Source organism: Rhinoderma darwinii, chromosome 2 (assembly GCF_050947455.1).
Source record: "Rhinoderma darwinii isolate aRhiDar2 chromosome 2, aRhiDar2.hap1, whole genome shotgun sequence".
In the NCBI taxonomy this organism is placed as follows: Eukaryota; Metazoa; Chordata; class Amphibia; order Anura; family Rhinodermatidae; genus Rhinoderma; species Rhinoderma darwinii.
In genome coordinates, this window is record NC_134688.1 from 277,443,294 (window position 1) to 277,467,023 (window position 23,730).

General features: G+C 42.2%; 1 protein-coding gene across 4 annotated transcripts in view; it reads right to left on the reverse strand.

Moving 5' to 3' along the window:
- Window positions 1-23,730, reverse strand: part of LOC142742991 (protein argonaute-3) — a 75,815-nt gene that overhangs the window by 14,045 nt on the left and 38,040 nt on the right. The window contains exons 7-15 of one of the 4 annotated variants that reach the window (XM_075853297.1): window positions 22,516-22,663; window positions 21,105-21,224; window positions 20,245-20,367; window positions 13,198-13,331; window positions 10,283-10,467; window positions 8,239-8,398; window positions 6,255-6,345; window positions 5,901-6,095; window positions 736-870 (exon numbers count right to left, since the gene is read on the reverse strand). In XM_075853297.1, the coding sequence (XP_075709412.1) occupies window positions 736-870; window positions 5,901-6,095; window positions 6,255-6,345; window positions 8,239-8,398; window positions 10,283-10,467; window positions 13,198-13,331; window positions 20,245-20,367; window positions 21,105-21,224; window positions 22,516-22,663 (1,291 nt within the window). Of the gene's footprint in view, window positions 1-735; window positions 874-5,900; window positions 6,096-6,254; window positions 6,346-8,238; window positions 8,399-10,282; window positions 10,468-13,197; window positions 13,332-20,223; window positions 20,368-21,104; window positions 21,225-22,515; window positions 22,664-23,730 lie in introns of all 4 variants that reach the window. The other 3 variants (XM_075853296.1, XM_075853295.1, XM_075853293.1) reach the window with 3 other exon arrangements.

The window sequence follows — 23,730 nt, forward strand, 5'->3', positions numbered from 1 at the left end:
GGCAGCAGGGCAGGGGATGGTATAAAGTAATAATCTATAAGATACACACCCCCTGAAGTACCCCACGCTACAGCACTGAGGCTTCGTTCTCTGCCGCTCTGGTAACGGAAGCTCTTGCAGAGGCCACATGCCATTCATCATTCACATGCCCCTGCAGTCAATCACCGACCTTAGCTTTCACATGCCGTTCATGGCAGCATCACCGCGAAAGCCAGCCATGAATGGCATGTGACCACTGCAGTAGCTTTCTGAACCAGAGCGGTGGAGAACTCTCAGTGCTAGAGCAGAGGGGGGACTTCAGGGGTTCAGTATCTGTTAGTTTATTATTTTAAACCACCCCCTGCCTTGCTGCCGATTTTAAAAAGTTCCGGAGAACCCCTTTAAGGATTACAGCTTTAGTTTTTATTAATTTTTAGCATATTTTGGTCACAATACTTGACATATTTGTGTAAGGCTATTTTCTGTTCAGTTATAAGTACAGAAAAACGAAAATAACAGAAATGACGGATCAGTCACATAACAGACACCAAGGATGCCCGACTAATGCTATTGACTTTAATGTGTTCCATGGGTTTCCATAATTTTTCCGGACAAAATAGCACTACATACTGCACTATCTTATCTGGGATTTTTAGTAGAATATGTGACGGAGGCTCCTAACTTAGTTGTTGCAGTTTCACATTGTGCTGTCCCGTTACACCACAGATATGGAGAATTGCACACTATATTACATACCCTTTCAGTTCGGTCCGCACAGAATAACCTTGTGTGATGCCTTTTCTGTACCACAATGTAGGTGATTCCAGGCTGGTAGTCCTTCTCCAGGCTAATGCAGGCTTCTCTAATTGCTAGCAGCTCATAGTATAAGACCTGCTTAACAGAAAAAAAACATAACAATTGTAGCATTTAAACAGTAATGACAAAACAAAAAAGTCCGGTTTGTTGCTTATGGGAAGAATGTTTAATTTTTTTTATAAATCAGTCACACATAAAAAAACTGAATATCAGTTAAGACCTCAAATAAATAACTAAATAAATAAATAAATAAAAACATATAAAATTCACAAGTAGTGACAATGAGTATTACATGTAACTGTAAGTGAATAACAATAGAGAAAACAGTATATACATTGAGCGTATAACAAATTAGTATATCAAGAGATCCATGAATGATAATCTGGGTAAAGACTGTGACGGTTAAGTACGAGCACACAACTTTTGCAGTGCTAGACCACTAACTATTCAATTAAAAAAGAGGAAAATTTGTAGCAGAAGAAGAGGAGGCTGAACTGTGAGGGGTTCAAAATGGTATACAGGAGGGCTTCTTTCTTGGGAAGGGTAAGGCGGCATCCCCTGCCAGAGCGGGGATTCCGCACCAGGAGTAGCCACTGACCTCACTGTTCATATATGGATAGTGACACCAGGGGCTTCTCCAGTAGCGGAATCCCTGACACAGAGCATCTGACACCGGGGATTCCGCTCCTAGAGAGAGCCGCTGACGTCATTGTCCATATATGGATAGTGACACCAGGGGCTTCTCCAGTAGCAGATTCCCCTCCTATAGAGAGCCCCCGCCGTCTTTCCATCCCTGCTGTAGATGGTGCAACCCCCTTGCAGATAGCAAACGCCCCAACCCCCGCCCCACTGTAAATATCATCGCACCCCCAACTAGAAGTAGCGCCACCTGAACTGAGTCTGGGAGCGGAATCCCCGGTGTCTGATCGCACTGGCCCGGGGATTCTGCTCCTAGACAGAGCCACTAATGTCACTGTGCTAATGGACAGTGACGTCAGGGTCTCTGTCTAGAAGTGGAATTCCCGGCCAGTGCGATCTGACACAGGGGATTCCGCTCCTAGAGTCAGTTCAGACAGCGCTATTTACAGTGGGGGGCGCGATGCTATCTACAGCGGGGCGGGGGTGTTTGCTATTTGCAGGGGGTTGGCACTATCTACAGCGGGGATGGGAAGACGGCAGGGGCTCCCTCTAGGAGGGGAATCCTCGGCCAGAGCGCTGGCCGGGGATTCCGATGCTGCAGGGAGCTTATGTGGCGCTATTTACAGAGGGTATTGCGGGGGTTGTGGGTGGCACTATCAGTGGAGGGTGTATTCTGGGGCTCTCAAAGCCTCGGCACACATGAGAGTGCAGTGCTGCTCACACTGAAGCAGAACTGCATTCATTAAACCCCTTCCAGGCTGCCGACGTCTATACAAGTGCTAACTGCACGGGGCATCGGTAGTAAGAACGTATATAGCCGTATGGCAGTCGTGAAGGGGTTAACCTTTTTACTAACTTAAGTGCTGTACTTGCTCTAGTGGCTGGACAAGTTTTGCAACAGTGTTCAGGGAATATTTCTGCAAACGCCTTACATATCACACCTTACCAGTCCAGCTATTTATTGGCACCATTCTTCAAAATGATGCAATAAGTGACAAAAAACACAATTTTGATGAAAATAACTGCAAAACCTGAAACATCAGTGAGCCAAATGTAAGGATATCACACACATCTGGGTTTGCTCGACTATAGCCATGTCAGGGAAGAATAAAGGGGCACTGATGAATTAGCGTGGAATGGTGAGGGGTCTCCGAGTTTGGGTTAGAGTTATAAAGTTATAGAGTTATAAAGTTGAGTGGAGGTAGAGGTATTTATTGGAAACAATAGCAAACATACAATGTGGGTAGAGCCACAGCATGCAATCAGTAAATAAATTAAAGAATTAAAGCGAGACATCAATATTCATAAGAACATCAGCATTGATTCTGAGGCCTTAAGGGGGACAATACAGTGAAGGAAATAAGTATTTGATCCCTTGCTGATTTTGTAAGTTTGCCCACTGTCAAAGACATGAACAGTCTAGAATTTTTAGGCTAGGTTAATTTTACCAGTGAGAGATAGATTATATAAAAAAAACACAGAAAATCACATAGTCAAAATGATATATATTTATTTGCACAGAGAAATAAGTATTTGATCCCTTTGGCAAACAAGACTTAATACTTGATGGCAAAACCCTTGTTGGCAAGCACAGCAGTCAGACGTTTTTTGTAGTTGATGAGGTTTGCACACATGTTAGATGGAATTTTGGCCCACTCCTCTTTGCAGATCATCTGTAAATCATTAAGATTTCGAGGCTGTCGCTTGGCAACTCGGATCTTCAGCTCCCTCCATAAGTTTTCGATGGGATTAAGGTCTGGAGACTGGCTAGGCCACTTCATGACCTTAATGTGCTACTTTTTGAGCCACTCCTTTGTTGCCTTGGCTGTATGTTTCGGGTCATTGTCGTGCTGGAAGACCCAGCCACGAGCCATTTTTAATGTCCTGGTGGAGGGAAGGAGGTTGTCACTCAGGATTTGACGGTACATGGCTCCATCCATTCTCCCATTGATGCGGTGAAGTAGTCCTGTGCCCTTAGCAGAGAAACACCCCCAAAACATAATGTTTCCACCTCCATGCTTGACAGTGGGGACGGTGTTCTTTGGGTCATAGGCAGCATTTCTCTTTCTCCAAACACAGCGAGTAGAGTTAGTGCCAAAGAGCTCAATTTTAGTCTCATCTGACCACAGCACCTTCTCCCAATCACTCTCAGAATCATCCAGATGTTCATTTGCAAACTTCAGACGGGCCTGTACACGTGCCTTCTTGAGCAGGGGGACCCTGTGGGCACTGCAGGATTTTAATCCATTTCGCCGTAATGTGTTACCAATGGTTTTCTTGGTGACTGTGGTCCCAGCTGCCTTGAGATCATTAACAAGTTCCCCCCGTGTAGTTTTCGGCTGAGCTCTCACCTTCCTCAGGATCAAGGATACCCCACGAGGTGAGATTTTGCATGGAGCCCCAGATCGATGTCGATTGACAGTCATTTTGTATGTCTTCCATTTTCTTACTATTGCACCAACAGTTGTCTCCTTCTCACCCAGCGTCTTACTTATGGTTTTTTAGCCCATTCCAGCCTTGTGCAGGTCTATGATCTTGTCCCTGACATCCTTAGAAAGCTCTTTGGTCTTGCCCATGTTGTAGAGGTTAGAGTCAGACTGATTAATTGAGTCTGTGGACAGGAGTCTTTTATACAGGTGACCATGTAAGACAGCTGTCTTTAATGCAGGCACCAAGTTGATTTGGAGCGTGTAACTGGTCTGGAGGAGGCTGAACTCTTAATGGTTGGTAGGGGATCAAATACTTATTTCTCTGTGCACAATGCAAATAAATATATATAATTTTGACTATGTGATTTTCTTTTTTTTTTAAATATAATCTATCTCTCACTGGTAAAATTAACCTAGCCTAAAAATTCTAGACTGTTCATGTCTTTGACAGTGGGCAAACTTACAAAATCAGCAAGGGATCAAATACTTATTTCCTTCACTGTATATCCTCATGAAAGCTGTTATACAGTAAATACGCTCCCTGTTGTGCTGATGCAGTCTTTGGGATGTTAAAAGTTTACTGGTGGTACTGAGGGGGTAACAGTGACTACTGGCAAAAAAAAACTCAATTTCCTATGAAAACTGCCAAGTGTTTCATGGCAGCACTGCTTAGTGGTGATGTTCTTATGGTTTGTACATCCATAATTACGGACCGTAAATTACGGACCCATTCACTTCTATTGGCCACGGACACCTTTCAGTATTTTTACTAATGGGTGTCCGTGCTGTAAAAATTATAGAACCTGTCCTATTCTTGTCAGTAACTTCAGCACGGACTCTCCCATAGAAGCCTATGGGTGCTTCCGTAAATACGGACGGCTACGGATGTGCATCCGTAAACCGTCCATATTTTGGGAAGAGTTGCTATGCAACATGTTGGTGACATCAATTGCAGCCTCCTTCTTTTTTTTTTACCGATCCATATATACGGATCAAATATGGATGCAATACGGACCGCATTTATAGAAAAACGTACGTATATACGGATAAAATATGGATGACTACAGATCCGTATTTACAGAGGCAGCTGAAAATACGGTCAGGTGCATGATGCTTAAAACCAAAAAACTGTTCCCCTTAGGCCTCATGCACACGACCGTAAAAACTCCCGTTATTACGGGTCGTAATCACGACCCGTAATAACGGGCTCATAGACTTCTATTGGCGACGGGTGCCTTCCCGTTTTCTCACGGGAAGGTGCCCGTTCCGTTAAAAAAGATAGAACATGTCCTATTTCTGGCCGTAATAACGGCACGGACAGTCCATAGAAGTCTATGGAGCTCTCGTAATAACGGGTGGCTACATGTGTGCACCCGTCATTACGGCAGCGTTGCTAAGCGACGTCAGTAAATAGTCACTGTCCAGGGAGCTGAAAGAGTTAACTGATCGGCAGTAACTCTTTCAGCACCCTGGACAGTGACTACCGATCAGTATAAACCTGTAAAAAATAAAAATAAAAGACGTTCATACTTACCGGCAACTTCCTGCTTCCTCCAGTCCGGTCTCCCGCCCGTTGCCTTGGTGACGCGTCCCTCTCGACATCCGGCCCGACGTCCTGGATGACGTTACAGGCCATGTGATCGCTGCAGCCAATCACAGGTCAATCACAGGCTGCAGCGGTCACATGGACTGCCGCGTCATCCAGGGATGTCGGGCTGGATGTGAAGAGAGGGACGCGTCACCAAGACAACGGCCGGGTAAGTATGAATTTCTTTAACTTTTATTACAGAAAAGGCTGTCCCTTCTCTCTATCCTGCACTGATAGAGAGAAGGGGCTGCCGATTAGTGCAGTGCTATTTTGCCGCCAAAAACGTGCTCGTAAATACGGGTGGAATACGTGTGACACCGGACCCATATTTACGAGCACGGGTTCGTAAATACTGGTGCAAAACGGGTGGAATACGTGTGACACCGGACCCGTATTTACGCCAGTATTTACGGGTGGGAAAAAATACGGTCGTGTGCATGAGGCCTTACCTGTCGGAACTGTCCTTCTGAGACTCCATCACGATAAAAGATGATTCGTGTGGGTTTGAAGCGTGTGGACTTGTAGAATTGGATAAGAAGTTCTCTCACCATGGAAGCAAGATCATGGATAATTTCCTGCCGAGGTCGCTGTACCCGCACTGTTGCACAATATCGACTTGGGTGGGCATCCATACTGCCTACAACCTAATACACATTTCAAGGTTTAAACATCATAACAAACTAAACTAATATTTTCAAATCAAATGTATTTCACTGTAAATCACTGTATTGCGGACAAATGTAAATCACTGTATTGCGGACAAAGTAGAAGCCTTATAAAAATCCCCATATTAGTGCACTTACAGCAGCAATTGAAGGTTTTTTGCCATCTCCAGCAGGTGGATGAGTGACATCTGCTCCTAAGAAAATGACTGGTTGTTGGAACACAGACGGCCTAAATTAAAAAAAAATACACACATATATATTTGAAGAAACTTACAATTACTTGTAGGCAGGATCAAAATTTCACGCCTCCACTGTTTATGGTCAGGGTCCAACTTGCCCCATATCATTCTATAACTAGCCAGATATAGATTTGCCATACAGAAGTTTGCAAAAGCCAAGTGACAACCCTAGTAAAAGTTGTAATGGCAGCCATATTGGTTGTCACTCCGCTTTTGAAGAAACAGATACAACTGACAAACCGCTAAATAAAAATAATTAACAATTCAAGGACTTCACTACTTACTTTTCTTTCCTTCAAATTTTAGGGAGGATCTATCTTCAATTAATGACTAATAAGGGTAAAAATGCTTGCCATAATTTAGAGCCAAGCCCTTATAAATTATTATTCATTATAAAGGGGTTGCCCACCCCAGCAGCTCTTCTGACGGGGAGCTGGATGCCAGGTGTTCAGCTCCTGTTAAAGATGTTGTCTCACGATATAAGCTTTCAAAAGACATGGACGACCATGTAATACATGGACAGGCCGGGTCCATCAAAGCGGGAGCCACTCTTACTGTATATAGCGTCTGTCAGTTCTGGCTCATAGATGGGGGTCCTGTGTGGCATGGACAGTGGTTGTCTTCATGAGAAAACCCTTAACCTCTTAATGACCAGCCTATTTTAAACCTGAATGACCAAGCTATTTTTTAAGTTTTTCCATCGTCGCATTCCAATTCCAAGAGCTCTAACTTTTTTTTTATTTTTGCGTCGACGTAGCTGTATAAGATTTTTTGCGGGACAAGTATTTTTTAATAGCAACATTTTGCGGTACATATAATTAATTTTTTAACTTTTCTTAACTTTTTTGGGGGGTAATACTTTATTCAGCGGGTCGTTACGATTAAGTCGATAGCAAATTTATATAGTTGTCTTATGTTTTACTACTTTTACACAGTAAAAACACAATTTTTTCTAAATAATTTTTTGTGTTTCCATATTTGAAGATCCATAACTTTTTTATTTTTCCGCCGATGAAGTTGTATGAGGGCTTTTATTTTGCGGGACGACTTGTAGTTTTCATCGGTGCCATTTTGGAGTACACGCAACTTTTTGATCACTTTTTATCAAATTTTTTTTAAGGCAGGATGCACAGAAAATAGCAATTCTGGCATTGTTTTTTAAATGTATTTTTTCCAGCATTCGCCGATCAGGTTAAATAACATAATAGCTTTATAGTTGGGGTCATTATCGACGCGGCGATACCAAATATGTGTAACTTTTTTTTCATAATAAAGCATTTTGTAATGGAAAAAGTGAATTTGTAATTTTTTTTTTCTCTGGGGTTTCTATTTATTTATTGACCTCTGGCATGGCCTAGCAGGCATTAACTAGAGGCAGACCTGGAGGCCTTTCTAAGGCCCCTGGCTGCCATAGAAAGCACTGACACCCTGCAATCACATGCAGGGTGAGAGGGGGAGCCCCCTCCCCCTCCAAAACCACTTAGATGCGGCACACGCTATTGAGCGCCGCATCAAAGGGGTTACACGGGTGAGTTTCGATCCGCCCGCTCGAGCGGTGCTGCTCCAAGCCCTCAGCTGCCGGAGGTAGCTGAGAGCATGGAGTTATTCCTTTCCACGGCACCGCTTATTTATTATGATGTTCTGTGAAATGGCGTATGTATCAGAATAAAGCCTGTTAGTGGCCGCCGTGAAGAGTTGGGTCCTGAGTGGGGCATACCATTATGATACCATATTTCTGAATGGACCCTTTAAAAGTGTTTAATATGGTCTATAAAGATAGCAATGACAAACTAAACTTCTAATAAATAACCAACAGTAAGAAATATATCTAAATTTCAGCAGTGCCACCACAAGGAAACAAAGTTATGCAATGATGTTCTTACCGTTGATGTGGTACTAAGATATTGTTAATCCCTCCCAGTTTGACGTTGATTTTTAGGCACAGATTTGAGAGAGTTTGAGGAGATGTTTTTATTACATTCTTCACTTGTACACACTGTGTTGCCATCCCCAGTAATGTGTCTCCAACTCGCTTTACCTCAGCTAGAGGGAGAAATAAAGGCTATTACTGAATTTAATGGAAAAGAGAGGTTTTATTTCCTCTACTCTGAGCTATTACAGCGGCAGACACTCGGTTATATGGTCAGTCAAAAGCACTGAAGACACTGGAAAGAACCAACTCTTCCTACCTCAATAAATAACCGCATCCTCCTAGGAATAGTTACTACTCAAACAAAGCATAGAATACAATTGAATTTTTTTTTGGACATTTTAACCCCATATAAAAAGCCTATATCTTTTTTTGAGAATGAGTAGACCACATGTAGAATAGATGCCCCTTTTCTGAAAGAATGTATGTCGAACAATCCTGGCAGCCTGATATCACACGGCTGTTTTCCGAACAATGATATTCTATGGCTGTTTTCACACGGCCGTTTTTTTAACGGCCCGTGAATAATGGGCGTCAAAAAATAGGACGTCCTATTTTTGGCTGTTTTCACGGCCTGACGGCCCCCATAGATGTCAATGGATCAGTTTTTAACGGCTGTCAATACATGTATAAACCGTTAAAAACGGATCTGTGACATGGGGATTGGCAAGGGAACTACTAGTTCCCTTGCTCGCTATCGGCGGCGTGATGACACGTACTCACCGATGCAGCGCCGACCTCTTCACGTGTGGTCTCTTGTATTCACGGGTTCTGCGAAGGCGACGCGATGACGTCATGGCGCCGCCTTCGCAGATCCCGTGAAGACGAGATACCACATGTGAAGACGAGCTGCATCGGTGAGTGTCATCGCGTCGCCACAGACCCCGTGAAGATGAGAGGCCTTACCTGAAGGAGACAGAGCTGCATCGGTGAGTATGTAGGGAATTCATGTCGGGCTGTGTGGCATCATCTACATCGGGGCTGTGTGGGATCATATACAGGGAGTCTGTGTGGCATCATATACAGGGAGGCTGTAAATAGTGTCTAGGTGAACATGTGACCTTCCTTTGGGTGTTTATAGGGGGCTGGGACAAAAAAAAGCCTGACCAATGAAATTCATCAGTTTTTTAACGGCCATGAAAAATCTATGTCCTTTGCAGGTCTAAGATGTGTTACACAAAATTCCTCTGGAGGTAATAAACATAATATGTTACGTCAGAAAGAAGCTGAATTGCTTTTACAAACAGAGGCCCTTGGTCCTCTTGGTCTTATCGACCGTAATGATTTGAGGTTTGTTTTTTTTTTACTTAAAATCGCTATATATGTCTGCAGCAATATGTCCTGCTAAACTTTAGCTAAAAATGTTTTCTATAACAGATTTTGTAATAAAATAAGTTATCTTGCTGTGACGATACAGACCGTATATGGTAATTTTACCTTGTTTTTATTACTATTCACTATTTTGTATGTAACATTAACGTTTTCTCATGTGTATATAAGGGAGCATGGTCCTTGACAAAGCTTGGGTACATGCGAAACGGCCGTAGGCTTGTGCTCCACATCCATATTGCCTTTGTTTGTCTGCCGCAACATTATATGAAAATTTAACTGAATGGTGAGTGCTATAGATCTTTTCTACTTTTACTAGTATATTGTAATATTTTTTGTTTTTTTCTTTTTGAAAATATCTTTATTTACAACATTTTGGAATAAATGAAAGAGAAAGGAGTTGGCTGTACAGAAAGGAAGGAAGCGGTTGGGGGCAGGGGTAACATAGAAATTGTGTATTTGTTTTTTATGGGGTCTTTTTAGGATGGGGAGGTGTTTAAAGAAAATCACTACAGTCTCAGACAACCCCTTGAAGGACCTTTTATATAGCACAAGTTCCATCTAAGCTGCTGCCACAATTTTTCTTTGCAGCAGGTCTGAATATGTTACCATAAAAAAGAAGTCTGTTAAAACAAAGAAAATAAGATTTATCCTAAAAGAATACATACCATATACTGGTGTCTTTCCTGGCAGTATAACGATAATAAGTTGGAGACCAGAATATGTGTTTTTGAGGTGTCTGAACATTGGCTCCACACTGTCCGCGCCCTGCGCGTATTTACAGAAGCATGGCTGACCCTGAATGGGCATCCCTGCATCCTTTGATATCTTCCTTAGCTGGTCTGTGAATCCTCTGCAGGGAACAAAATAAAAGGGAAAAAGACAATTTATAGTTCATACATACATTCATGAAGTTCACAACCTGACCAAAAATAATACAAAAATTATATATATATACACACATACACACACACACACACACACACACACACACACACACACACACACACACACACACATATAATGTGTATGTATATATATTACAATCGGCCACAGCATTAAATCCACCTGCCTAATATTATTGTGTAGGACCCATTTGTGCAGCCAGAACAGTTCTGACTCATCAAGGCATGGACTCCACAAGACCGCTGAAAGTGTCCTGTGGTATTTGGCACCAAGACGTTAGCAGCAGATCCTTTAAGTCCTGACTTTCTGTCATGTTCCTTAAACCATGTCACGATACCAGAATTTGGACTTCGTTACCGATACTTCGTTTAGTATTGCGATTTCGATACCAATTCGATACTTTGCCAACAGTAATAAAAAAAAAAGTTCTTCCGTTTTCTGATGTGAAGCACGTGGTGTGATGATGAATTTAACCTCCATGTGACTCACATTAATAGTATTTAACCCCATCATGTTTCTCAGTCATAATGGGTTAATGTGTAAGATACATGATGGGGTTAATTACTATTAATGTGAGGCACATGGAGGTTAAATTCATCGCACCTCGTGCCTCACTATAAGTGATAGAAAGCAGTTTTTATTTTATTTTTTTACAGCGTACACATCATAAATGATGCAAAAAAATCGTTGTGCAGGTTATTACGGCCGCGCCAATACCCAATATGTGAATATTTTATGTATTGAGACTTATTTTAATGTTTATTGTAAAAAAGGTGTGTGTGTATTTTTTATTTTATTTAACATTACTTTGTTTTTACTTTATTTTTAAACTTTAATGTACTGGTATATATCTATATGCCAGTACATTAGCCTGTGTACTGATAGTACACAGGCAGTTGTTAGGACATACTTAGGTATGTCCTAACAACAGGAAATATGGTAGGACAGCCCTGGGGTACTTCAATGGACCCTGGGCTATCTGCCCATATATGGTATGTCCCTCAATCGCGTCACAGGGAATTTCTGTGACGCGATCCAGGGGCATCCACCCTTCTCACTTCCTCTTGAATGCTGCAGTCAGCTTTGATTGCAGCATTCAGGGGAATAGCGGCGGAGATGAGAGGTTTCTCTGATCTCCGCCGTTAGGCTGGATTCACACGAGCACATTACGTCCGTAATGGACGGACGTATTTCGGCCGGAAGTTCCGGACCGAACACAGTGCAGGGAGCCGGGCTCCTAGCATCATACTTATGTACGATGCTAGGAGTCCCTGCCTCTCCGTGGAACTACTGCCCCGTACTGAAAACATGATTACAGTACGTGACAGTTGTCCGGCAGCGAGGCAGGGACTCCTAGCATCGTACATAAGTATGATGCTAGGAGCCCGGCTCCCTGCAGTGTGTTCGGTCCGGGATTTCCGGCCGAAATACGTCCGTCCATTACGGACGTAATGTGCTCATGTGAATCCAGCCTTATAGAGCGGGGCTGCGGCTTTGTAATACAACCATTGCCCCACTCCTGACAACAAGTGCGCGCGCCGTCATCATGAGGTGATGCGGCCGGTGCTGCACTATAATAAGCGGTGGCGTAGGCACTGAGGACAAAACAGGGGGGAGTTTTACAGCCCCGCTCTCATATACATTCATATGTTACTATACTGAACTGTGCGGACGCACAGCTAAGTATTGAAATACATGAAATAACGGTATCGAATCGTTTGGGGATGCAGAGTATCGAAACTGTATCGAAGTTTCGATGCACTGTGCATCCCTATTCCAGAACAATTTTTTCAGTGGGGAAGAGTGTATTATCCTGCTGAAAAAGGCCACTGCTTTTAGGGAATACCATTGCCATGAAGGGGTGTCTTTGGTCTGCAACAATGTTTAGGTAGATGATACATTTCAAAGTAACATCCATGAAAGCCAGGACCCAAGGTTTCCAAGCAGAACATTGCCCAGAGCATCACAATGCCTCCGCCAACTTGCCTTCTCCCCATAGTGCATCTTGTTGCCAGGTAAGCGACGAACACACATCCTGCCGTCCACATGATTCGTCAGACCAAGCCACCTTCTTCCATTGCTCTATGCTCACTTCTCTATTGTAGGCGCTTTCGGCGGTGGACAGGGGTCAACATGGGCACTCTGACCGATATGTGGCTACGCAGCCCCATATGCACTGTGTATTCTCACATGTTTCGGTCATAGCCAACAGTAACTTTTTCAGCAATTTGTGCTACAGTAGCTCTCCTGTGAGATCGGACAGACAGGCTAGTCTTTGTTCCCCACGCGCATCAATGAGTCTTAGGCGCTCATGACCCTGTCAAAGCTTCAATGGTCATTCAACTATTAGCATCAAGTCCCCCATACTAATGATTAGCACCATATGGCTCAATTCAACAATAGAAGATTTAACACTGTTCCATGTGAATTCTCATTTTAAGCTTAGATTAATTATGATTTCCCTTAAATGGAAAAGTCCAAGAGCTCAGATTTTGGTCCAGAAAACATAATGGGTCTTCACCTTCTAATGGATGTAGTGGTCAACAATTTATAAAGCTCAAATGTTATGAAAAAATAATAATGCAATTTTTTTTTAATTACTTTACCGTAACCTTATTGACAACGAACAGTTAATGTCTATCTGTTACCTCTAAGCCCAGCCCATGAAATGCCTTACTTCAAGATTTCTTCTCTGCACTGCCTCTGCGTTGCAAAGCATGCGATGGCCCACATTTTGATCTCCACACCAGTGTGAAACTGTTTTCCCCGCATGTCCCAAACCCCATGGCTTGGAGTGGCTACTGTGCGATTCTTCACAGGAAAGATGGAAAGAGGAAAATGTAAATCAGATGCAAGACGTCATGACAAAGATACATCCGAATTTTTTACATTTACAGATTTTTTGAACAATTTGACAACATGTAAATGCATCCTAAAGTTAAACAGCCTGGACTCCAGACTGATACATTGTAGCAAACTACCAGTACCAGAGAGATTTGTGAAGATTCTGCGGATGTATTAGGGCCCGTTCACATCTGCGTTGGAGGCTGCGCTATTTTTTCTGGTAGATTCAGACACCCCAACAAAACCTATTAAAGTCATTGGGTTCCACCGGTTGTCTCCATTGTTCAACGGAGTCTGCACTTCCGCTGTTCTGCTCCTCTGACTGAGAAGCACAATGGAAACCCGAACGCAGATATGAACAGGGCCTCAACCTCACAAAGCAGACTGGGTACAATTGAGATACAGCTTAGAGCAGGACTAGCTAAGCACAGATTTGCACCCTCTGATTATAAATAAGACTGTTCTGATTCATTGACAGCAAACACATACATTGAAAATGGTAAGGCCCCATGCACGCGACCGTATTTTCATCTATTCGTGAGTACTGTCCGTAAATACGGATCCGTAGTCATCCGTAACTTATTCGTATATACGGAAGGTTGTCCGTATATACAGTCCGTATTGCATCCGGATCCGTAAAAAAAAAAAAAAGGGGGAGGCTGAAAACGATGTCACCATGTTGCATAGCAACACTTCCGTAAACATGGACAGTTTACGGATGCATATCCGTAGCCATCCGTATTTACAGAAGCGCCCATAGGCTTTTATGGGAGAGTCTGTGCCGTAATTACGGACAAGAATAGAACAGGTTCTATCATTTTCTTCAGCACGGACACCCGTTAGTAAAAATACTGAAGGGTGTCTGTGGCCAATAGAAATGAATGGGCCCGTAATTACGGATTAAATATACGGTCGTGTGCATGGGGCCTGAGGAATTGACATAAAACAGAAAACCCCTTGATCCACATGTGAAGTAAATGCAATCACTCTAGTCCATGGAACATCTACCTATCTAAAGATTATATGGTTGAAGTTTGTGAACTCAAACAACAAATAATTTCCAAACTGAAGCGGCTGCCGGCTCTAGACCAGCGCTTCTCAAACTATAAGGCACCCTCTGGTTGTAGGTGAGGTGCCGCATGGTAGTCAATACTGACAGAAATGATTAGAAGCTGCACAGGTCTTTCTCTGGTTTAGAAAGATAACTAATCGATTAATCATTTTAATGTTCTACTGAGTTTAGGAGACAAATTTTAAGATAGATTGAGGTCACCTTATTAAAAAAGGTCATGGACTACAACCAATAGCAAGGCCCCTGTGTCACCATGTTCTGGCTAGTGAGGCGTCAATAGATAAAGATTGAGAAGCTCTGCTCTATAGGGTACCTTTAGTTCCGCATTGTGATTTCAGTTACTGGAAATATTGAACATTGATAAGGAAAGCACATGTTTGACAGGTTGAGTTATAGATTTCCAGTGACTATTTCAGCAGCACCAAATGGGTTTGAGTGGTTTATAGTTTTAGAAATAGGCGATGGCTTGAGTTCACACATGCGATCTTTAAAAGATCAGTTTTTAGTGGATTTTTTCAGGTGCAAACAACATACTAAGGTGCCAACAACATTCTAAGGTGCCAACAGCATTCTAAGGTGCCAACAGCATTCTAAGGTGCCAACAACATTCTTAGGTGCCAATAGCATTCTAAGGTGCCAACAGCATTCTAAGGTGCCAACAGCATTCTAAGGTGCCAACAGCATTCTAAGGTGCCAACAACATTCTAAGGTGCAAACAACATTCTAAGGTGCAAACAACATTCTAAGGTGGAAACAACATTCTAAGGTGCAAACAACATTCTAAGGTGCAAACAACACTCTAAGGTGCCAACAACACTCTAAGGTGCAAACAACACTCTAAGGTGCAAACAACATTCTAAGGTGCAAACAACATTCTAAGGTGCAAACAACATCATTCCAAGGTGCCAACAACATTCTAAGGAGCCAACAACATTCTAAGGTGCAAACAACATTCTAAGGTGCAAACAACATTCTAAGGTGCAAACAACATCATTCCAAGGTGCCAACAACATTGTAAGGTGCAAACAACAATGTAAGGTGCAAACAACAATGTAAGGTGCAAACAACAATGTAAGGTGCAAACAACATTCTAAGGTGCCAACAACACTCTAAGGTGCCAACAACACTCTAAGGTGCCAACAACACTAAGGTGCAAACAACACTCTAAGGTGCAAACAACACTCTAAGGTGCCAACAACATTCTAAGGAGCCAACAACATTCTAAGGAGCCAACAACACTCTAAGGTGCAAACAACATTCTAAGGTGCAAACAACATTCTAAGGTGCAAACAACATTCTAAGGTGCAAACAACATTCTAAGGTGCAAACAACATTCTAAGGTGCAAACAACATCATTCCAAGGTGCCAACAACATTCTAAGGTGCAAACAACATTCTAAGGTGCAAACAACATTCTAAGGTGCAAACAACATTCTAAGGTGCAAACAACATTCTAAGGTGCAAACAACATCATTCCAAGGTGCCAACAACATTGTAAGGTGCAAACAACAATGTAAGGTGCAAACAACAATGTAAGGTGCAAACAACAATGTAAGGTGCAAACAACAATGTAAGGTGCAAACAACAATGTAAGGTGCAAACAACATACTATGGTGCAAACAACATTCTAAGGTGCAAACAACATTCTAAGGTGCAAACAACATTCTAAGGTGCAAACAACATTCTAAGGTGCAAACAACATTCTAAGGTGCAAACAACATCATTCCAAGGTGCCAACAACACTCTAAGGTGCCAACAACACTCTAAGGTGCCAACAACATTCTAAGGTGCAAACAACATCATTCCAAGGTGCCAACAACATTCTAAGGAGCCAACAACATTCTAAGGTGCAAACAACATTCTAAGGTGCAAACAACATTCTAAGGTGCCAACAACACTCTAAGGTGCAAACAACATTCTAAGGTGCAAACAACATTCTAAGGTGCAAACAACATCATTCCAAGGTGCCAACAACACTCTAAGGTGCCAACAACACTCTAAGGTGCCAACAACATTCTAAGGTGCAAACAACATCATTCCAAGGTGCCAACAACATTCTAAGGAGCCAACAACATTCTAAGGTGCAAACAACATTCTAAGGTGCAAACAACATTCTAAGGTGCAAACAACAATGTAAGGTGCAAACAACATTCTAAGGTGCAAACAACAATGTAAGGTGCAAACAACAATGTAAGGTGCAAACAACAATGTAAGGTGCAAACAACATACTATGGTGCAAACAACATTCTAAGGTGCAAACAACATTCTAAGGTGGAAACAACATTCTAAGGTGCAAACAACATTCTAAGGTGCAAACAACATTCTAAGGTGCCAACAACACTCTAAGGTGCCAACAACACTCTAAGGTGCCAACAACACTCTAAGGTGCCAACAACACTCTAAGGTGCCAACAACACTCTAAGGTGCCAACAACACTCTAAGGTGCCAACAACACTCTAAGGTGCCAACAACACTCTAAGGTGCAAACAACACTCTAAGGTGCCAACAACATTCTAAGGAGCCAACAACATTCTAAGGTGCAAACAACATTCTAAGGTGCAAACAACATTCTAAGGTGCAAACAACATCATTCCAAGGTGCCAACAACATTCTAAGGTGCAAATAACAATGTAAGGTGCAAACAACAATGTAAGGTGCAAACAACAATGTAAGGTGCAAACAACATACTATGGTGCAAACAACATTCTAAGGTGCAAATAACAATGTAAGGTGCAAACAACAATGTAAGGTGCAAACAACAATGTAAGGTGCAAACAACAATGTAAGGTGCAAACAACAATGTAAGGTGCAAACAACATACTATGGTGCAAACAACACTCTAAGGTGCCAACAACATTCTAAGGTGCCAACAACATTCTAAGGTGCAAACAACATTCTAAGGTGCAAACAACATTCTAAGGTGCAAACAACATTCTAAGGTGCAAACAACATTCTAAGGTGCAAACAACACTCTAAGATGCCAACAACATTCTAAGGTGCCAACAACAATACTTTTAATGTGACTGTTTAGTCGGGAAGTCACATTACATATTTCATAGCAGAATAGCTATACCCAGCACTGACATCCTATCCTCAATAGAATCACTGTGACTTCAGACTACCGCTCCCCCGCAGTAGCTTTGTGGTGGAAGCTATAGTTAAAAAGGCTCCCTAAGGCCCTGTTCACACTGAGTTTTTTTGACAGATTTTTTTGACGTGGAGACCGTGTCGGAAAACGCACCAAAAAAGGCTGAAAGCGCCTCCCATTTAGCTCAATGGGAGGCGGAGGTGTTTTTTTTCCGCGAGCGGTAAAACTGGCTCGCGGGGGAAAAGAAGCGACATGCCCTATCTTCAGGCGTTTACGTCTCTGACCACCCATTGACATCAATGGGAGGTAGAGGAAGCGTTTTTCACAGTGTTTTTGCCCGTGGCGCTCAATGGCCGCGGGGGAAAAACAGGGCAAACTGTGTGCGGAATTTTGAGGCAGAATTTTCAGCCTGCAGAAAACTCAGTGTGAACATACCCTAAAACTGTGCAGACCCCTGTAATTAGACATCACCACAGTGAACAGAGCAGGTGGGCAGAGCTGGTGACCTTTCTCAACAGCGTCTGATCACCCGCTCCATTCTGAGGCAGTCTTAGTAATTCCGTGTCTTTCCTGTACCGCCAATCCCTGGTCCTTTTTGTTTATCATTAGTGCGCCATGGCGTGATATCTATGTCACTTCACATCTTGTGATCGTGCCAACCAATCAAAATCCAGTGATATAACTTCAGCATATCAGCGTGGACACGACATCATAGAAGTGGGCCTCAATTGGCTGCCATGATCATGTCACATTACTATTCTAGGCATGATAAAAGGTATTTATTTATATATATATATATATATATATATATATATATATAAATACCAGCATAGAACGTAGTAACGGCACCAGGACTTCAAGACGGATGAAAAACAGGGTGGATTTATTCACCTCAAGGAATAACAGCTGTTATTCCTTGAGGTGAATAAATCCACCCTGTTTTTCATCCGTCTTGAAGTCCTGGTGCCGTTACTACGTTCTATGCTGGTATTTATCTAAAAAGAAGGGGAATTGATTCATCCCTAGAATCCTCTAGAATTTTTAGGCTAGGTTAATTTTACCAGTGAGAGATAGATTATATAAAAAAAAAAAAAGAAAATCACATAGTCAAAATTATATATATTTTTTTGCATTGTGCACAGAGAAATAAGTATTTGATCCCTTTGGCAAACAAGACTTAATACTTGGTGGCAAAACCCTTGTTGGCAAGCACAGCAGTCAGACGTTTTTTGTAGTTGATGATGAGGTTTGCACACATGTTAGATGGAATTTTGGCCCACTCCTCTTTGCAGATCATCTGTAAATCATTAAGATTTCGAGGCTGTCGCTTGGCAACTCGGATCTTCAGCTCCCTCCATAAGTTTTCGATGGGATTAAGGTCTGGAGACTGGCTAGGCCACTCCATGACCTTAATGTGCTTCTTTTTGAGCCACTCCTTTGTTGCCTTGGCTGTATGTTTCGGGTCATTGTCGTGCTGGAAGACCCAGCCACGAGCCATTAATGTCCTGGTGGAGGGAAGGAGGTTGTCACTCAGGATTTGACGGTACATGGCTCCATCCATTCTCCCATTGATGCGGTGAAGTAGTCCTGTGCCCTTAGCAGAGAAACACCCCCAAAACATAATGTTTCCACCTCCATGCTTGACAGTGGGGACGGTGTTCTTTGGGTCATAGGCAGCATTTCTCTTCCTCCAAACACGGCGAGTTGAGTTAATGCCAAAGAGCTCAATTTTAGTCTCATCTGACCACAGCACCTTCTCCCAATCACTCTCAGAATCATCCAGATGTTCATTTGCAAACTTCAGACGGGCCTGTACATGTGCCTTCTTGAGCAGGGGGACCTTGCGGGCACTGCAGGATTTTAATCCATTACGGCGTAATGTGTTACCAATGGTTTTCTTGGTGACTGTGGTCCCAGCTGCCTTGAGATCATTAACAAGTTCCCCCCGTGTAGTTTTCGGCTGAGCTCTCACCTTCCTTAGGATCAAGGATACCCCACGAGGTGAGATTTTGCATGGAGCCCCAGATCGATGTCGATTGACAGTCATTTTGTATGTCTTCCATTTTCTTACTATTGCACCAACAGTTGTCTCCTTCTGGACCCAGCGTCTTACTTATGGTTTTGTAGCCCATTCCAGCCTTGTGCAGGTCTATGATCTTGTCCCTGACAGCCTTAGAAAGCTCTTTGGTCTTGCCCATGTTGTAGAGGTTAGAGTCAGACTGATTAATTGAGTCTGTGGACAGGAGTCTTCTATACAGGTGACCATGTAAGACAGCTGTCTTTAATGCAGGCACCAAGTTGATTTGGAGCGTGTAACTGGTCTGGAGGAGGCTGAACTCTTAATGGTTGGTAGGGGATCAAATACTTATTTCTCTGTGCACAATGCAAATAAATATATATCATTTTGACTATGTGATTTTCAGTTTTTTTTTATATATAATCTATCTCTCACTGGTAAAATTAACTTAGCCTAAAAATTCTAGACTGTTCATGTCTTTGACAGTGGGCAAACTTACAAAATCAGCAAGGGATCAAATACTTATTTCCTTCACTGTATCTATCCAGAAATACCCCTTTAACCATGGAAACATTTACAAAGCTTTCCTGAACAACAAATAAGACAGTTAAACCTGGTTTGCTGTATTTCAAATACACAAAAAATTACATATAGGGGTATAAATTATTATGCAAAAACTATACCAATAATTGCTGATCACATACTCGCCCTCCATACTGTAACATCGGAGCCGGAAGTACTCTTCCTGTAACATGAGCCATTTCGTCCCTCACTTTAAACTGGAATTCTTGAACAAATGGATCAGCATCGTAATTTGCACTTCTAACCTGAGTAATGCAGCAAAAAAAAAAAAAATTAAATATAAATTATTGTTTACAAACCATACACACATGCAAAACAATTTGCCTTATGTCAAAATTAAAAGGGGTCCTTTGTTCATGAATCTGTTATCAAGAGAAGAGAGTCGCTAAAAAGAATGTCTCGCCACCTCTAGATTGCACATTGTAATGTTCGCTACAGGACACATGAGCAGGAAGGACGCAATCTTACCACTGGCGGACCTAACCGTTGTAAAAGAACAATCCATTTAAAATGAATGGCCAGTGATTTTTGGAACAATTGACTGTAAATTTTCAAAGTGAACGCCAGAGGCACCTGGTGCCGCATCACATGGCTGGCGTGTGCATGCACTTTGTGGGCACTTCATTTGTATAGGTGACATAAAACTTTATAAAGTTGATGACTTCTGATGGATCTGAATAATACTATATTACCATATCACCCTAGCCACCGCTTTTCCTTTTACAGTTTTCCCCCCCTTTAGATTAGATATATTTGCAGCGATGTTCACACTGGAATAAATCTATGAAGGCAGAAAACTGTTGTGATTCAGACACTATGAATGTGTAATATGCATTATGGAAAATAGCCACTGGCATCAGCTAAAGGCAAAGGGCAACAATGACTTCCTTATACAGTGTGCGTGGGATCTACAAGCCTGCCAGAAGCCGGGAAACTGAACAGCAGCAGTCTTCCCTTACTCCAGCCCAAACATATAACTCACCAGCCTGCTGATCTCTTCCTGCCTGTCTGGGGCAGACCTGGCTGTTGCTTTGATCATAGTGGAGGTCTGATTGTCAGTCAGCTTCTTAATGCAGCGCTGGCCAGCTACAATATTACAGACCTGTCAGTAAATTTCAAAAGAAAAATAAATAAATATATATTTTCATTATCTCATCGCCATGCAACAAGGGCGAGTAAATAAATGTAAATATGATAAATATAAATATTGAAAAAATAGTGGTCTAGATGCTTAATAGGAGTGCTTTAAATCTACTTTGTATAATTATACTGCAAAATGTATTCCTCTAGGCAACAAGTGTAAACGACTAAAATTAAACCCCACATGGCTAAGGGCCTGTTCACATCAGCGATCGCTTTCCGTTGAGGGGTTCCGTCGAAGGTTTCCGTCGTGGAACCCCGCAACTGAAAGTCAAACGGAAACCACAGCTTTCGTTTGCATCACCATTGATATCAATGCTAATGGTTTCCATTTGTCACTGTTCTGGCAGGTTTCCGTTTTTAGACGGAATCAATAGCGCAGTCGACTTGGCAAGTGAGGTTTATTGTAGATAAATGTAAAGTTATGCATCTGGGAACCTACAATCTGCATGCATCATATGTCCTAGGGGGAGCTACACTGGGGGAGTCACTTGTTGAGAAGGATCTGGGTGTACTTGTAAATCATAAACTAAATAACAGCATGCAGTGTCAATCAGCTGCTTCAAAGGCCAGCAGGATATTGTCGTGTATTAAAAGAGGCATGGACTCGCTGGACAGGGATGTAATATTGCCACTTTACAAAGCATTAGCGAGGCCTCATCTAGAATATGCAGTTCAGTTCTGGGCTCCAGTTCATAGAAAGGATGCCCTGGAGTTCGGAAAAATACAAAGAAGAGCAACGAAGCTAATAAGGGGCATGGAGAATCTAAGTTATGAGGAAAGATTAAAAGAATTAAACCTATTTAGCCTTGAAAAAAGACGACTAAGGGGGGACATGATTAACTTATATAAATATATTAATGGCACATACAAAATATATGGTGAAATCCTGTTCCATGTAAAACCCCCTCAAAAAACAAGGGGGCACTCCCTCCGTCTGGAGAAAAAAATATTCAATCTACAGAGGAGATTTTTTTCCTGATGAAACACATTCAAGTTTCAGAACGCTTGTCTGAATACAGCCTTATAGAGAGATGTGCGCTTCTACACTGGACTGTAACGAGTCCTGCACCTGTGTGATCATCACATGACCAGGACAGATTTTCATCGTCTGGATGTAAACACTGAAGGTTCCTATTCAATAACTACAAGCAGCAATTGAGAAATTGTATAACTTTTCTTTATAAAACGAAGCTTTGTTTGCTGTAAACAGGAAAACCTCTAAGAGAAAATAAGATCTAAGTATAACTTACTTCTAGAGGCAGGTATGTGTGTTTCTGCTCCTGTCCAACTTGCAGACAGGGCAAATGAGGATACTTCAGCTGGAGATTATACTTTTCCCTAAAGTACTGAGCGACTGTTCTCTCTACGGTCTGCCCATTCTCCAGCTGTAAAGGAAAGCTAGAAGAAAGAAAAAAAAGAATGACCTAATAATACTGAGCAGGAAATAATCCCATCTAACTAGAGAACGTAAAATAACCGAAGGTGTGTCTAAATACAATATCATGGGGCCCTTTGGGTCCCCTCGTGGTGTCTGCCGTTTTGATGGGAAGAATAGTGCTGCATGCATCACTATTCTTCAAGTCACTGCCACACAATCTGACAGAGTATGCAAAAGAGGCTCCGAACACAAATGTGAACAGAGTCATGGAAATAAGATGCGTTATCGAATTGTTCTTTGTGAAAGCTCAATGGATTCCTGCCTCTGAGAGTTCAAAATCCCAAGCACCATGGCGTGACTCTCTTTGGAAATAAGTCTATTTTTCCCAATCAAAACTCATCTGTGTTATAACCCATCAAAGCTAATCTGAAAGGAGGTCCAGTGTCTGCACGACTAGTCGTATTATCACCAAAGGATAGAAAGGATGGAGTACTAGCACATCCAGTCATTTCCACACAGTGTCCATTGAGCACCGTGCAGGGGTTAATAAAAAGGCTGGAAATGTCTGGAGCGTCTGACAGTCACCGACAGCCGGACTTTCCTCAAGGCCAAATTTCTAAGCTCAATAATAAAGGCACTCATGAGTTGTGGTGAAACATTTGATCATCAGGCTGAATGATCTACTTATGGTAGTGTTCCATAGCAGACCAAGAACTTTTCATTCTCCAACTTTTGTCAATTCTACGCTCTATCACACCAGCACCGTATGACTAATACATATCCTGTACAAAGTATGGAAACCATTAATATATAGGTGACAGACTGGATGTGTGCAGACTCCGTTCTGTTTCCAATGTATATAAACCTTTCACACATTTTTTTCCTTTTTCAGCAGGGATTATATGACTGCTGTGTCACTTTCCACTTGAGCTTCATTAGGCCTTATTCAAACGGTAAAGTAATTTTTTTCCCCACGACTGCTACGAAAACGCAGCAGCGAAAACGCAGCGAAATGCCACATTGTTTTGCAAAACTGTGGCATTTTTGCTGCTAACTCGTGGTAGTCGCAGCAAAAAAAGTATCACGA